At 32.7% G+C, this 17,546-nt stretch overlaps 2 protein-coding genes across 2 annotated transcripts in view; one reads left to right on the forward strand and one right to left on the reverse strand.

The window, feature by feature from the left end:
- Positions 1 to 9,186, reverse strand: part of LOC123653614 (GATOR complex protein Iml1) — a 30,830-nt gene extending 21,644 nt beyond the window's left edge. Inside the window, exons 1-14 of the mRNA XM_045589608.1 lie at positions 9,135 to 9,186; positions 8,937 to 9,033; positions 8,684 to 8,821; positions 8,177 to 8,346; positions 7,642 to 7,908; positions 7,415 to 7,557; positions 6,509 to 6,696; positions 5,703 to 6,186; positions 5,412 to 5,548; positions 4,790 to 4,987; positions 4,074 to 4,220; positions 3,243 to 3,398; positions 2,668 to 2,682; positions 1,184 to 1,401 (exon numbers count right to left, since the gene is read on the reverse strand). Coding sequence (XP_045445564.1) covers positions 1,184 to 1,401; positions 2,668 to 2,682; positions 3,243 to 3,398; positions 4,074 to 4,220; positions 4,790 to 4,987; positions 5,412 to 5,548; positions 5,703 to 6,186; positions 6,509 to 6,696; positions 7,415 to 7,557; positions 7,642 to 7,908; positions 8,177 to 8,346; positions 8,684 to 8,821; positions 8,937 to 8,979 — 2,304 coding nt within the window. The 5' untranslated portion in view covers positions 8,980 to 9,033; positions 9,135 to 9,186. The remainder of the gene's footprint in view (positions 1 to 1,183; positions 1,402 to 2,667; positions 2,683 to 3,242; positions 3,399 to 4,073; positions 4,221 to 4,789; positions 4,988 to 5,411; positions 5,549 to 5,702; positions 6,187 to 6,508; positions 6,697 to 7,414; positions 7,558 to 7,641; positions 7,909 to 8,176; positions 8,347 to 8,683; positions 8,822 to 8,936; positions 9,034 to 9,134) is intronic.
- Positions 9,187 to 14,313: 5,127 nt separating this feature from the next.
- LOC123654056 (sugar transporter SWEET1) lies at positions 14,314 to 16,425 on the forward strand. The gene is made up of 5 exons (XM_045590017.1): positions 14,314 to 14,390; positions 14,478 to 14,555; positions 14,633 to 14,859; positions 15,440 to 15,615; positions 15,695 to 16,425. The coding sequence occupies exons 1-5, from the start codon at positions 14,314 to 14,316 to the stop codon at positions 15,800 to 15,802; spliced, it is 666 nt and encodes a 221-aa protein (XP_045445973.1). The 3' UTR covers positions 15,803 to 16,425.
- The last annotated feature ends 1,121 nt before the right edge of the window (positions 16,426 to 17,546 follow it).

Consider the following 17,546-nt stretch of genomic DNA (forward strand, 5'->3'; position numbering starts at 1 on the left):
GCAGGTCTAATTTCCTCCTTCATTGTGGTCATTTGCAAGGTGGCATGGATTTCACCGTTTGTGAAGAACCAAGTAACATTGGAAATGCTGGGCAATATGATATTTTGTGATCTTTGTATCATAGCAATATTTGAGTTACTGGCACTTCCCCAGAGCTGTATCCCACACGTCCACACTGGTTTCAGGAGCATATTGTAGATTAGGAGTTTATGTCCGTTGACAATTTGCTGTTTCGTCTTAGCAGCCAGAGTATGGTTTTATATTGTATGTTCAACTCGAAAGAGATCTTTTGAATTTAATATTATTTTTCCAAGTTAGTCTGCGGTGTACTGAAGGGCAATCTTCTTTTTTCAGAATGAATGTTATGTGAGTCCATTTGGATGCACTTGCTTTAATTTTCCATTTATTCAACCACTTATTTATTTTGTTTAGCCCCTCTTGAAACGGGTGAGATGCAATAGCCGGATTTTTGCTGCTAACTAATAGTGCAGTATCATTAGCGAAAGTAGCTGTGGTGACTCCCGTCACTACTGGGAGATCTGTCGTGAAGATTGTGTACAACACTGGGTCCAACACTGATCCCTGTGGAACACCCACTTTGATATCACGGAAGTTTGACGTTTCTCCTGATTCCTGAACTTGGAAAATACTGTCCGATAGATATGATTGCATCAACATGCAGTAGCTGTGGAATGTGGAAGATATTTCTTGATCTTATAAAGAAGTCCTTCATGCCACACTTTGTCGAATGCCTGCTGTATATCAAGAAATGCCGAAGAACAATACTCTTTATTTTCTAGGGATTCTCTTATTGTATAGGTTACTCTATGGACTTGTTCGACTGGTGAGTGGGATTGTCGAAACCCAAATTGATGGTCAGGCAGTATTTTGTCTTCAGTCAGAACAGGCAGTAGTCTTTGCAAGTCCATTTTTTCGAAGACCGAACTATAGGACTGATCAAACATAGAAGGGAAGTATTGTACTCTCGAAATTCTGTTATATAGGTGGTCAAGTATACCACTACCTTTTTTGGTAGTTGTTGTAGTATTTCTTTTGTTATCAGGTCGTATCTTATTTAGTTTTAGTTCAAATTTTAGTTTTATGAAAAAATCTAAAATTGCACAGGCTACAATTTTAGAACTCTATCATCCTAATTATACTAACTACAAATACAAAAAATTACCTGCGCCAATCGTTGCGACACCAACTCTTTAAAAACCTCCATCGTGGTAAGTGGTTCTTTATAAATAGCTCTGTTCTTAGCGAAATCCGCATTCACATCGTCGGGCAAGAGATTGTAGTCCGATACTAGATAATCATTTTGGAGTGACCTTTTATCCGGAAAATAATCAGTTGTTATTGGTAGACACGCCGGGATAGTTAGTGACTTCCAATCCACGCCTGGAGAGAAAAAATATTTTTTTAATTGTGTATTGGTATTTTTTTTTTTTTTTTTTTATATATATATTAAGGCGCTTAATGAAAGTGGTAAAATTCACAAAAATGGAAATTTCTATTGCAAAATAACAAAATCACGCTTTTTTTCATACTTTGGTAACGTAGGTCAGCTAATTATATATCTTTATTCTTATTTCAATATATACGAACAATGATTTAGCTTTTATTCAACGATACAGTTTTTCTGTCTTCTGAGCGTAGAGTTACAAGGTCTGATAGACTTGATTAGGCTAACCCATAACGTAAAAACACAAAAATAAAATTTTATGAATTGGATTTTAATAAAATTATTTCCACGTATTATTACTTATTTTGTAATTCATATTTGCATTTTTGTGAATTAAATTATACTGATAAGGAAGTAGCTCGACATTAAAGCGACAGTTAGGAAAAGCGATAACCAAAAATTAATAATTTATTATTAATAAGCTAAGCATCGAACGGAAAATTTAATGAGAAAATGGATAATAGCTCAGTAACAGTTCTAATTATCTGGTATTTTAGAAATGAAATATTGGTGTAACAAAATTATTAAATATATTCGAATGCTGCCGAAAAAAGACCCGAAGCGTTTGTAATAATTTATCATATAGTGCTACAGCCATTCATAAAATTAATTAAACCAATTTATTTATTCTATTCCGTTTATTGTAAGAATTTATTAAACACGAAAAAAAGAATTTGCAACATTAAACTAAATTGTGAGTGTGGTGTCAGTAATATTAATTTTAAAAGATGTGACATGCATTTATTGAATTAATTTAACATAATAAATTATTATCACAATTTATGTCAACTCACTACTGACGTGGTTTTAAGCACATTTTAATCATATTTGCGATTGATCACAAGTTTATTTTAGTACCAAGTAGCATATACGATTGACAAATTAAATAGCAAAATTAAATGGGAGACTTAGTAGAAAAGATACGTACAATTAATTTGTTAGATCTCGGATCGGAGATTAATATGATTAAAATAATAGTATGATAAAACTTGTGACCTATTGCCAACGAACAAACCAGCTCAACTTTTAATATACCCAGGCTAGTTCGTTCCATACGAATAGCGTATGGATTTGCTACTGAAATACTAAAAAGCATATTACATGTAGTGGAAAAATATCCCCAAAACGTAAATAAATTATGTTTTAATTCATATAAAAGGGTTTGCGGCAACTACTTGATGCAAATCCAATAAATATCAAACCTATGGCTCGGTTCGCTTTGGGCCGCATTCGATCCGAATTTGAAGATTTCAATTCGACGATATCATGAAAAATTAAAAATGACATGAAGATTTAGTAATGGTTATAAATGAGGCGTAACATCCTACGTTAATAGAGCACATTATGATACATTGTAGCACTATTCGGGTTTTCAGTGACAAACTATTTCTTTCGTAAAAACAGACCTTTAACAATCCCTTATCCTTTCCCTCAAAAATTTATGTCATATATCCTCATATAAAATTCTGTTCACAATTATTTAAAAAAAAGAAAACTATCTACATATATAGCCTTTAGAAAGAGAGCCTTACTCCAGAATTGAAGTTGACCTTATCAGAATAAAAAAAAAATATCTATTCCACATATTATATTAAGTTGTCAATCAAAACAATTCATATTATAAATTGATATACGTACTAAACCATTTTGATACGATTTGATATAAAGATAACAGGACATTCACAAATAACACTGCTGCTACTTTTTATATAAAAATGCTCACATAATTGGGAATGTAAGTAAAACTGAAAACTAGAACTAGTATAACAATAAATACCGGTAGTTAAAGCCGGCGTCCACTCCTGTTCTCCTGTAGCTCCCCATAGTAACGCGAGCGATGCGTTGTTCGTTGTGGATGGCGTACTTAACGCAGCTCCTAGAATACTTAATGCTCCAGAAGTACTTATCATACGTTTGCGACCTATAATATTGCCTGAAAATAATTAATTATGATATATGAAAAAAAAATTAAGATAAAAAAACTTTATACAATATTTTGGACACGCAGTTACAACTTTCAAGAATTCATATTTAACTACATTTATATTTTTGTGTTACCACACATTAGGAAATCCTAAACATTTTTTTTAACATCATATCAAAAATCGACCGTTCCAGCGGGGATCGAACCTGCATCTCCGACTGACCGTGTCGGTGCTCTAGCCAATTAAGCTATGGAACGATGTATCCGCTAGATCGAAATTTTTGATATGATCATTTTTATATTCGGTCTAAGCGACGGTAGATTTTTGATATGATATAAAAAAATGTATTGTTATTTTTGTCTTATGTTTTTTTGTCTTATTAACACAATTTGACAATAATTACTTAACTCAAGTAGGCTTCAAAAGTACAACTGAATCATCATTTTGTAAATTAAAATTATATTAGTCTTTAATAAATTAATTATTACAGTTAACGTGAAGCTACCACCAAGAAAGAGAAGAATTGGAAAGAATCTCCTCAGTGTTACATACCTACTTATTGTTTTAAGCTCATATTTTCTGATATTTAATCATATAAAGATAACAATTTCTATAGATCACGTCAATTTATATAAACAGTGTTGAAACAACTATTATTTAGAAAAACAAATATGGTTACTTACCATCAACTTGATAAACAGGGTGGTTATTACTAATAGAACCATTTTCCTTGCTCATAATGTTTTCACGATTTACGTCCGTCTTTGAAGTCGGTTCACCCGCCGGCCTCGCTTGATAGTGATGTTGTTGTATTAGCACTCCAGTTGGACCTTAAACGTAATTTAAAAATATATTATTGCCGAATTCATTTTATATAACATAACGACCGCTCTGGTGCGTATGCCGGCGGTATGTAGGCGGCACAACGGCGGTTGCGGGTTCAATTACTTCTCGGAATGGACATTTGTATTAGTTCAAATATTAAAAATATCTTTATTTATTAATATATTTATTTCCGGCAGAAGGCCTTGTGGATCCCCCCGCCGTGCCTCAGAGAGCACGGTAAGCTGTCGGTCCCGATTGTTATCATATACACCTCATAGCGATCGTTATTCATAGTACTAATAGGGAATATATCCGCTAACCCGCAGTAGAACAGCGTGTCAGGTTAAGTCCTGACCCTTCTCCTACGTGGAGACAGAAGCCACCAAGACGAGTAACATCCCATTGCTCGACATACTGAGCAGTATAGTAAATATACCAGCTTCATTAAATACTTATGTTATTTGTATGTTTTATTAACATGTTATGTAACAGTTATATTACATGATATTAAAACATTCATAACATCCATGAAATAAAAATATTTAAAACGATTAAATTAAGAATTTTGATTGACCTTTAGGAAATATATGAGTCCAACGTCGTCGATTGCTAGTCAGTTTGACGGTAACATGTGAAGGGTCGAAGGGATTTATAAGCGCCCTTCCAGTTCTTTTCACAGGTTTGTTTGATACGGAACTACGAGGTGAGAGACGGTTTAATGATACTGGAGAGTCGGTGACGTCACTACCCGCTTCGTTGAAATAAGGCTTGCCTGGAACGTAAAATTATATTTAAAATATGATAATCTATACCTCGTTCATCTTTGTCCCACATAGTCTTTTATTTTTTAGGTTTTTCTATTTATATTTTTTTATTACTGGTATAGAGGTAAATATAAAAAAAATATATATTGATATAGTTATCATCGAGTCTACAAAACAAGAGAAGGATAATTATTTCTCAGATATAACAAGACATAATACAAATACTTTTGCATAGCAAACGTCCGTACATCAATAGTACTACTTTAGAAGTTATACTTACTGTTTCAAAACTAATATATTAAAAAAAATTAAATTTACTGTCTTACAGAGTAAAAACTGTCAACGTATGTTAAACTATACATGTTGTACTCCTTACGATTTTATCCAGCCTATCGGAGATAAGAGAAACTGTACATGATTAAATACACTTACTACTTGATAGAATGTCTGACCCAAGACTGTGGTGTATATCAGGATCGGACATCTTTCTATGATGGATGGTAGAGGGACTTCGTATACCTTCTAAGCCTGCTTCTGATGTCTTTTTAGTACGAGTCACTTTCTCTACACTAAATAGAGAACATACAGATCTTAAAAATGCTTATTACTTTAATAAAATATTAGAGAATACAACTTTACTTAAATTCTAATTGTTTCCTTATTTCTAATAAAATAATACTACAGACAAAAAAAAAAAACCCAAATAATAATTAAAATACGAACCAAGTACTATGTGCTGGGGGTAATTGGAAAATTTCCGCATCATATGCATCATAATCAAACATTGAATTGTGCATATTATAGTCATCTTCCTTTACCAATTTCCTCCCTTTATATTCATCCTCATACATTTTCTTCAAAGGCTCTTGACTTTTCCGTGGTGGTAGTTTAATCCTTGGAATAAAGTTCGAATATGCTACCTTTTTATTTGTCGAATAGAAAGATAAATTTATCCAATGTGGCATGGAATAATCATCTATTGAGTTCATATTATTATCTTTATTGTGGAATTTTAGTAAAGGTACTGCATGCAAGGGTTGTTCTCCTACACAGACAAGGTCGCTTCCAACTCCATTGTCTATGATTCTTTGTTTTGTTACATTTGTCAGTTCTCTGTCTACTTCAAATACACCTACCCCTGGTGTTATCACTACACTCAATTGACCAGTACGATCAAAACATCTGTCCAAGTAATGTTTTTCAAACACTGAAAGCCCACATGGTTAAAATAATATTATACTATAGATAAATTACTTATGTACTATAGGTAATAAACTTTACCATAATACACATTCATAACAGACGGTTTAGAAATGTGTACAAAAGTAAAGTGTGAAAATTCACTCTGTCTCTCTTATTCTTGGCGAACATTAAGACATAACAGAATAATTACAAGATATAAATCAATGTCTTTAGCTGTTTTTTTTTTAAAGCAACGGTAATGAAGTATCAAATGAGGTCGAGTTAATGGTCGAGTATTGTGAATTTTATTCATTCAATTAAGTCAGAAAAATAGTAAAATTACGTACCATTTAAACTCATATTAAGAACTTCTAGGAAGTTTCCTTGAGCTGCGGTTGAATTTATAGCTGTTGGTATTTCTATGTTAGGCCTCTCATGATACTGCAATACAATCTTTTGGTAATCAGTGAAGAGCCGTCTCAGTTGGAGTAGTACGTTAGACCAGTCCTCATATCTCTCGTTTTGTACTGCAACCCTTAAAAATTAGAATTAATGTAGTTTTTACTTTTGTGGGTCATGGTATATGGTATTGAGTTGACTGGAAGAAATGTTTAATTAGCAATAACATATCATAATAAAGTTTTATTTCAATAAACATTTTTAACAAGTAGTTATTACAAATTTTACTTATGCAAATGGTTGAATTACAAAAAAAAAAAAATTGAGTTCGGAATGAATATCTTAAATGGATTATTAGTATAATCTCTGTTAAAGATGATCACCCAACTTTCTCCATGATACAATATATATTTTGGGACAAGTTCTTATATGGAGAGATAGACATCTTAACAACAAAATCAATCATTAAAAAAAAATCAAGCATATGAGGTACTGTATATGCATTTGAGTATATGGGTTTATTTGTGTACGTATGCGTGTATGTGTGTGCACTATTAAGTCTGTCCATTGTACTACACAATCTCTTATCTTTAAGTAATTAACAATGTATGTACAATTAAGTATAAACAAAGAAAAAATCAAATAAAAAAGACACTAATATAATATTACAAAGAGGAAGATTTGAATTTCTGTTTACTTGTAATAGATAAAGTAAACACTACTAGAAATTTTAAAATTCTGTTACCAGGAGAATGTTACGTTATCATTAAGTGACAATAGCTATATTTTATGGGGAGAAATTGAAACAGTCAAAATAGTCAACGTGGCTAAGTTGGAAGTAAGAACCTAGTTACCTATAAAAATCTTCATAAAACCTGCCCCTGTAATCTTTTTGCAAACATTCTTTCATGTGTTGTGGAAATTCTTCCAAAGTTTTAGCTTTGTAAAATGTTCTAGAAAATAACACAATGGTTACTTCGTGATTACTACCATTTTTCTGAAAATAGAACAAAAAATGAGTGCATCACTATGTAGTCAGATGTTGGTAATATTAATCTAAACTAATGATTGTTTGCTATACCTTCCATTTAGCAAAAAGATCTGCAAGGAATCCATTTACAGCCTTTTCAAAGTATAGATCTCCATGAATATCAAAATCCCACATTTCGGATGACATTTGTATGAACAGATAGACCATTGATGTGGACGATCTAAATACAATTTTCGTATCTTCTGTTATAACACCACAGGCAACCCTGTCTCCTTGAGACCACATTTCATACACTTGACATCTTACGGCTCCACCACAATACTCAATCTTTTTATTGAGATAGACACAAGAGCTCACCTAGAGGCAGTAATTTTTATCCTAGTAATACCATTTTTAAGCTTTTCTGTCACTATCAACACTTTTACTTATATGAAATCAGTCATTAGTGACTATATAACAGGAGTTTCATTATGAAAAGTGTGCTAAGTCCCATATAAGTAAAAGTTTAAATACACTAGAACTGTAGCTTTATTTTTGTAATTAATAAATAGAGCTTAAATAAATAAGAGCAAATTTTTAAATAGTTTCAATAATTTCATAGTATAAGTAAGTAACAAAATCTTACTAAGTGGTTTTTTATTCTCCACATTTCAGACCTTCCCAAGTACTGATCTTTGAATGTTAATTCTACTGAATCCAAAGCCACGTCTGCCACATTTACAATATTTACATAAACATCGGCAAAGGTTCTTAACTGAAATGTTGTTGCGATGCTTTGTTCCACACTAATTGTATCTGTAATTTTTTTATAAATAAAAATATTATGTAGCAAAAATTTATTTGCAAATAAAATAATGTATTTAAATTATTATATTAATATATAAGCTTGCAAATTTATTTTACTTCATGCCACAAAATGGGACAATTGTATAAAAAATTATAAAAAATGTGTTTCACAATTATTTTCTAAATATGAACAATGAAAAATTTTTTATAATCAAATTAAATAATATTTACAATTTGTAACATATAACACAGTCAAAAATATTTATTAAAAAAACAAGATCCTATTCTTAGAAGATGAGTTTTTACTTATTAACTATATATATCTTTGTATATTACATTATCTTACCTCTTCCTCGACCTGGAGCATCCACTTTAGTAACTTGTAATAGAAGTCGTGGGTAATCATTTTCGGGGTGATAAATTTCTATAATATCCTTTTCTTTCAATCCAGGATAATCCTTAAGATTGATTATAAGGTCTTCCGCTAAACAGTATTTAAACATTAGTTTAAGATATTTACAAAAAAAAAATCATACATATAATAACAAATAATACCTACATAAACACATTAACGTTATAATTAAATTAATAATACTTACTACTAAAACTAGATTGATGAACGATTAATTTAAAGGACTTCATCGTTTATAATTAATTTGTGTAACACTTATAAGATAAACAACACATCGTTGTGAACTGAAATAAAAAATAAATTCTTGTATGGTACATTTATTTCTAAAATTTCATTAAACGAGATAATGGCAAATATTTAAATGTTGAGTTTACAAACACGTAACTAGTTAATAAACAAATTAACTTAATAAAACACTTTCGTGTACCTATATCGTAAACAATTAAAGCAATTTTTTTTTACTTTTGACATTGACAAATTAATAAGAATGTTGTTGTTGTTGTTGTTGAAGACGATTAGGAGACGAAATAGAAGAGTACGATAACTATATTCTCTATTACAAAGGTGTGAAACAAGGATTGTATGGCGTAGGGTTCATAGTTAGAAAACAACTCAAAAACAAAATAGAAAGTTTCCATGGCATATCAGATCGGGTTGCGATATTAAATATAAAACTAGCAGGATATGACAAGCCCTGGTCTATAATACAGGTTTATGGCCCTACAGAAACATCGGATGAGAGTTTAAAAGATCAGTTCTATGAAGATCTTAACTCTGCACTACAACAAACACACAAGAATATAATTGTCATGGGTGATTTCAACAGCCAAATAGGAAAACGAAGACAAGGTGAAGAAAATATCATAGGTAACTATAGCACTGGGAAGAGGAATAAAAATGGACATCGTCTGGTTAATTTCTCTTTAGAAAATAATCTCACCATATTAAATACTTTATTCAAGAAAAAGTTAAAAAACAGGTGGACCTGGATCTCACCATGTGGGAAATACCGAAACGAAATAGATTATATATTGACAAACAAACCAAAATATTTTATAAATACAGAAATACTTAGCGTCAACTTTAATACCAACCACCGAATGGTAAGAGCAACCCTATATGGCAAGACACCAAAGCAAGGACGAAAACATATAAAGCCACCCATGCAGGTTATAAACTTACCAATACCGGATAGGATACTAGAGAAGCTAAAAACTGCCTTGGCTGGTGTTCACGAACAAAAGTCTGTGCAAGATAAATACGATAAGCTCGTGTATGAATTACAACATATTATCAGTGAATTATCGACCTCCAGTAAAGTAAAAGATAAATTAGGTACGAGAGCCGTCACTCTGATAAAAGAACGTAGAAACATGTTACTTGATAGGAAAAATAAAGAAAAAGAAATAGTAGAAATAAGCAAAAAGATAAGACATGCAATTAGAGAACACAAAAACAAAAACTTGACGAGAACTTTCATGTATCATATACAAAGAACGGGTGGTATTAAAAAAGGCCTAAGAGAACTGAGAGAAAAAACTAATTGGATACCAAACATTTCAGTTAAGAATCTTAAAATAACAGCAGAAAGACCGAAAATAATGAAAGTCGCTACTGAGTTTTATCGTCACCTATATTCAGAAGAAGATAATGCCCCTCAATCTCAATCTGATAATGAACTGCAACAATATACATGCGAAGAAGAAATGGTACCGGAAATATTGGAAAGTGAAATAAGATACGCTATTAAAACCCAAAGAAATGACAAAGCTCCAGGTGAAGATGGAATTAGAAATGAGTTATTAAAGGGTACTTTGGAAGCTATCACAGAAATACTAGTACACCTTTTCAACCTGATACTAATCAGGGAAACAATACCTGTACAATGGACCCAATCGACCATCATACTTTTGCACAAAAAAGGAGACAAATCAAACATCGAAAATTACAGACCAATAAGTCTATTGTCCAACCTCTATAAGATATTTGCCAAAGTTATCCTTAACAGAATTTCATTAGTCTTGGAAGAAAACCAACCGCGAGAACAGGCAGGTTTTCGCAGCAACTTCTCAACTGTAGACCACATACACGTTGTCAAGCAACTTTTAGAGAAATGCAAAGAATATAATAAAAGCTATTACATAAGTTTTGTTGACTACAACAAAGCATTTGATTCCTTAAAACATAAAGCGATCTGGGAGACACTAAAAAGTCAAGGTGTTCACTGCAAGTACATCAACTTAATTAAAAACATTTACAAAAACAGTACCTCGAGAATACGCCTAGAGAGTACAGGAGAATGGTTTAAAATAAACAAAGGTGTAAGACAGGGTGACCCACTTTCTCCAAAATTATTTGCAGCCACACTAGAGAGTGTCTTCAAAAATTTACACTGGGAATCCTTTGGCATCAACATAAATGGCGTGAAACTCAACAATTTAAGATTTGCCGACGACCTAGTCATTTTTGCAGAGGATGCTCAGACCTTAGAACTGATGTTACAGCAATTAGCAATTGAAAGTGGGAAAGTTGGTCTTACCATGAATACAACTAAAACAAAAATTATGAGTAACAGAAATAGAGAAAAAATCTATGTAAACCAGTTAGAAATAGAATATATTAACGAATATGTCTATCTAGGCCAAATCATATCACCAAATGATCAAACCAACAAAGAAGTGGATCGACGAGTCTGCAACACGTGGAAAAAGTTTTGGGCTCTTAAGGATATAATGAAAAATAGGGACATTCCAATGACTGCCAAGACTAAATTACACGATACATGTATCTTGCCATGTATGATATATGGATGCCAAACGTGGGCTCTGACTAAAAGGAATATGGAAAAACTAGAAACATGCCAACACGGTATAGAAAGAAGTATATTGCATATAAAGAGGAAAGACAGACAGCGATTAGTCACAATTAGAGCCAAAACAAAAATATATGATGTTAAAATGAAAATTAGAGAACAGAAATGGCGATGGTGCGGCCACATGGCAAGAAACAAGTTTCGGAAATGGACCAATGATATCACGGATTGGTACCCAAGGGATGGAAAACGGAAAAGAGGACGGCAACATCTCAGATGGGTAGATGACATCGAATCCTTGGCAGGAACTACATGGCAGCGAAAGGTCATAGACAGAAAAATATGGAAGGGAATGGAGGAGGCCTATGTCAGGAGACACACTGGGGATTGAGAACGGCTACCGACGACGGGTGCTTATATTATCCTTCAGTAAATAAAGGCTTATTATTATTATTATTATTATTATTAAGAATGTTGCACTCACATCAATAACATTTTGATTTAATAGTTATTTTATTTAACGATAGTTTGTAATAAAAGTACATGGGCATTTTATTTTTTGACATAATTAGAAACATAAAATTAGGTATTTTGTTTCTATTTTATATTTTCCTACAAATCACAATACTAGTGTTGAATATTATTACTCAAAGAGCAACACGACAACGACAACGGGAGAGTAGCCATAGGGTTTTTTACCGATACAAAACTGTCTGTCAGTTATCGCTGGGGGAAATCACACACACACGCACACTTTATTTAATTCCCACACAAAAATAATCGTCTGTCACTACGAAACTCAATACATACTAAATTAAAAAAACACTTACATTTTTAATACACACATAGATACATTCTGTGTCATTACAGTATAATGACATGCCGCAACTACGCTGGCAAGTAGCTTACAGCCGTGGTTGTAACAACTGTCGATACGCACTATCGATAAATTCCAGTAATCGGTTAGGGAAACTAGGTTTTTAAAATGATACAAAGGTGCTGTGTGGCTACGGCACTAAAGAATTTAGCCACCCCCTCTCTTTCCGTGGGTGTCGTAAGAGGCGACTAAGGGATAACAAGGTTCCACAATCACCTTGGAACTTAAGAAACCGACCGATGGCGGGATAACCATCCAACTGCTGGCTTTGAAATAAACAGGCCGAAGACAGGCAGCACCGTCTTCGGTGCGACAAAGCCAATACTGCGGTCACCAACCCGCCTGCCCAGCGTGGTGACTATGGGCAAAACACATGAGTTCACGTTATTTTTGGCGTAAACTTGTGGAGGCCTATGTCCAGCAGTGGACTGTATAGGCTGTAATGATGATGATGATGACCTTTTCCATAAATTTGCAAAGCATGGAGGTGGTGGCGTTTGGTCGGTAGTTGCAGGGATTCACTCGCCTACCCTTTTTGGGCACTGGCTGCACATTAGCCAGCTTCCAAGATTTTAGCACCGTTCTAGTTTGAAGAGAAGGGCGGTACAGGCGCGTGAGAACAGGAGACAACTCAGGTGCATAGACCTTTAGGACACGCGCAGGTATACCGTCAGGTGCAATAGTTTTATTCACGTCGAGATTCAGCAAAACTCAACGAACCTCTTTGTTGTGGATCGTGATCTCTTGCATAGAAGAGTCACATCGAGGCAAAGATGGTGGCTGTGTAGAACCAGCATCAAGACGCGAATTGCTCGCAAAGAGAGATGTAAACAATTTTGCCTTTTCCACTGCGGAGTGAGCCAGCGAACCATCAGGCTTTTGCAGAGGAGGCAATGTAGGGCGGCAGAAATTGGACTCTACTGCATTCGACAGACACCAGAATTTTCTACTACCAGGGGGGTAGGAGGTATACTATGTATGTTAAAATAAAGCTCGCAATATTATATTATAAATAAATCAGAATCTCAAATATATCTTCTTCTTCCTTTGACTCTGTCGTTTTTATCGATAACTATCTACAAAAAAACCGGTAACAACACTATCGCTCGGCGACAGCAACTTCTCGGAAATAGACTTGGATCAGTCACTCGACCAATCCACATATTGTATGAGGGCGAGCAGCCTGTGTTGGTAAACAAATCCGAAACAATACGACCGATAACATTTGTAATTTTTAAGTTTAAAAAAGGTTTAAAAGAAGTATACAGTAATAATGTGATTAAAAAATACGTATATATGAAAGGTAACGCCATCTTTTAGTTAATTTGACGTGGCAGATCTCTTTTTGCAGCAAAAAACAGAACAATTCGGCATTTTTTGAAGGACGTTGATTCGATCGCGCAACTAGATTTGGTCTAGTTATCAGTGCGGCTGCAACTAGTTTTATTGTACGCGTAGGACCATTTGGGTTTATACCTTGACAGAGAGGAACGCCTGTGCATGGCTACTCCCCTCTGTGTTGCTTTATGTTATTAAACTCTATTTAAATATTATTTAATCACTTTTGATATTACTTAATAACCAGTTTTATCAAATAGAAAGTATTAAATATATTAAGGGAAATAATTTTGGGCACCATAAAATAGATTATGCCTTAATATGGCATAAGACATAATCTATTTTTAATCTAAAGAGATTGAAAGAGATAATTAGCTGTGCGTTGTGATAGTCTTGCCAGCTTGCCTTGCACGTCAATGTAGTCAACGTCAGTCAACGTATAATTGTTTACATGCAATGTTGTGCTATTTAAAATCAGCGTTTGTGCTAAGAATTTACAATAAATTTGAATTTATAAACTAATTACATAAATATAAAATGTACTTATCAGATTTAAAGGAACTTGTGGCAAGTTTGGCTGTTATAACTACAATTTTACAATTTTTATCCGGCACGTACGTGTTATTTCTGAAAAAAATATATAATAATACTATAGCAATATTCGTAATTTTTAATTAAGTTTGATATAATATTAATTTTAGGCTTGTGTGCCGACAATATGTCATTAATGGGACAACATCAGAATCGTCACCACTTCCATTCATATGTGGATTTATATCGTAAGTTATTACGATGGAAAAAAAAATAAGAAAATTATTTATGATTCCTATAATAACAATATAAACGTTTCTTACAGATCAGGCCTTTGGTTTTTATACGGATTGACAAAACAGGATAATAAAATAATTTTAGTCAATATAGTTGGTATAATATTAATGTTATCATATATTATCGTATTTTATAGTTATACCTTCAAGAAATCCTCTGTTTTAAAACAATTATTAGTTTCTCTCACTGTATATGCCTTTACAATTGGTTACATGTCTGTGGAAGAAGACAATGAGAGGCTTCTTGGTAGATTAGGTTTGTATATTTAATTTTTCATATTTTCGTTTGAATAGTTATTTAATTTAGTCTTCATAATATGATAAACAAATAGTCAACAAGTAACAACATAAATAGATACTTATTATGAAATGTAAAGGTGGCCTTTCGCGCTGTTCAACACAACAGTGTCACGATCTGACGCGGTACCTATAAGGGCTATAAGTAAACAATAGCTGCCTCTTTCCAACTTTAATAACTTGACTAACCATCCTCAATCGTATAATCGAAAAGCTAAAAAAATCTTTTTAAGAGTTATTATAAAAAGAATGTGTATTGTGCTAAAGCTTTGTTGCAGAGTGTTTATACATAATATACCATAATGTACACATAAATGCACCTAATAATTTAAAAATAATGGGTAAATATGTTACTAGTCTTTAAATTGTTGAAAAATTAAGTTTTAGTACTCAAATAATAAATAGAAATTAAATAAAATATAATAGAATGTATAAACATATTTATCTAGAACTTTTCCACTGTCATCACTCAAAGAACTATCGAAAACTTTTAATGTGAGAGACAGAGTATAAATTAAATAATTATAAACTTTTTTCAGGTTTTTCAGCTTGCTCCTTTACCTTGTTAACAGTTGCTGCACCAATGAGCAAACTTTTATATATTATTAGAACAAAATGTACAGACTGTCTTCCTTTTCCGATGATATTCATGTCATTAATTGTATCAAGCCTTTGGTTTCTCTATGGTGTAATAGAAGAAGATATATATTTATCGGTAAGTTTTGTTACACCATAAGGGTAAATACATAAATTATATTGTAGATGTATGTATTTCATTTCTTGTATTTTTTCAGGTACCTAATTTTATTGCCGGTGCACTAGCCTGTGCACAACTTTCTTTGTTTGTGATATATCCTAGTGCTCCACCATCTCCACTTCTATCAAAAACAACTTTAGCTTAATGCGATAAACAAATATAAAATAATTTTTAACAAATGATTGAGTGTTAAAAAGAGCATTAGAAGCTTCAGTCAGTCAGTTCAGCCTATTGCAGTCCACTGCTGGACATAAGCCTCCACCAGTTTGCACCAAACATCCCGGTTTTCCGCAATCCCCATCTAGCCTACACCGGCAATCTTACGTAGATCGTCGATCCATGGAATATAGAAGCTTAGCACTTTTTTAAAATGTGTTTACTATGCAAAGCAACTGTTATATATAAAACAACCAATCGTAGCCTAATTTTTTATTTTTATTTTATCTACTTATAAACTTGTTTGCAATTCCTATTACTATATAACACTAATTATAAATTATTTATTGTTAGTTAATGAAGTGCTATCTTTAAAGATCTATTCTAATAACAAATTATTTTTATGAATGTATATCATTAATTATATGATAGTTTGTAATCATAATAGCTATATCAGTTGCAAATTATTCCTAAGCCATTGAGTGAATTTTTAAAAATAACATTGTCTAGTCATCTAGAAAAACATACTTCAGAACCATTTCAAAAGGTAGACAATTTCTTTTTAATCAAATATTGTAAGATGATTTTAGTTTAATACATGAAAAGTTCAAAGTATTTATTTTAGTTAGCATAAGATCTATGTACAAATAGAATTTCTATGGTATTTTGAAGTAAAAATAAGTAATTTGATTGACAGGTATATACTAGCTATAGAATAATTAATTTTAGTTAAGTAGAATATAAAATATAGGATAGTAACAATACTATCTACTATAATGTATCTGTTCTAAAAAGCTATTAGCATGAGTTATTTGTAAATTGCTTGTACAGCTGTGACCGTATTTAAAATGTTTGTAGGTACTACAGAAAGTTAATGTATTGTTTGTCTGTGTTTGAAAAAAAACTAAGTTTGATAGAATATTAGAGATTGGCCACATCGCCATAGTGTGGCTCCGTTGTCGTTCCAATGCGGCGTTTTGATAGACTACGTTGACGTGATACCATAATTATTAAACATTTTTGAATATCATATCAAAAATTGACCGCTCCAGCGGGGATCGTACCCGCGTCTCCGACTGACTGTGTCGCCGCTCTAGCCAATTAAGCTATGGAACGATGTACCCGCCAGATCGAAATTTTTGATATGATGATTTTTATTTTCGGTTTAAGCGTTGTTCAAACTTATTGCCATGTCTTATAAAAATAATGATATGCTGCGAAGCAATAAGCATTTATATGCTACACTTTTTTTCTGACGCCGCAACTTATCACATCAACGGCGCTGCCTTCTGATGATGCGACCAAACCACCTAAATTAATAGCGAAATAAAATTTCGTTAACACAGGAATATTATATTAGTACGATATGAATTATGGGAACGTACCCATAGTATGCGAACCATTTTTTAATTTTTCAATTACCTTTGTCCCCTTCGGTGACCACCTTTAGTATTCGCTAAGCCCCTCAAGTTTTATCTTAGTAGTTTGAAAAGCGCTATACGCTGCGGCTGCGCGCTATATTTGAATAATATGTACCTTGTTCGAAAATGTGACGATAACCTAAAACCATGTCCAAGCGTGATGTTTTAAGATAGTATCCGACGATATTTTTTTTTTTATATTCATTCTTTTTTACCAAAGAATTCTACTTATGAGATATTTTTATTTGCATATATTAATGTAAAATTGTAGTTTATTAATTGAGGAGAAACAGGTCCTACTAGCCTATTCTA

The sequence above is a fragment of the Melitaea cinxia genome, chromosome 5 (genome assembly GCF_905220565.1).
Source record: "Melitaea cinxia chromosome 5, ilMelCinx1.1, whole genome shotgun sequence".
NCBI lineage: Eukaryota > Metazoa > Arthropoda > Insecta > Lepidoptera > Nymphalidae > Melitaea > Melitaea cinxia.

Coding starts and splice junctions, on each gene's coding strand:
- LOC123654056 (XM_045590017.1), top strand. CDS start 14,314: ATGTACTTATCAGATTTAAAGGAACTTGTGGCAAGTTTGGCTGTTATA. Junction 14,391..14,477: donor TTACAATTTTTATCCGGCAC/GTACGTGTTATT, acceptor TATTAATTTTAG/GCTTGTGTGCCGACAATATG. Junction 15,616..15,694: donor AAGAAGATATATATTTATCG/GTAAGTTTTGTT, acceptor GTATTTTTTCAG/GTACCTAATTTTATTGCCGG.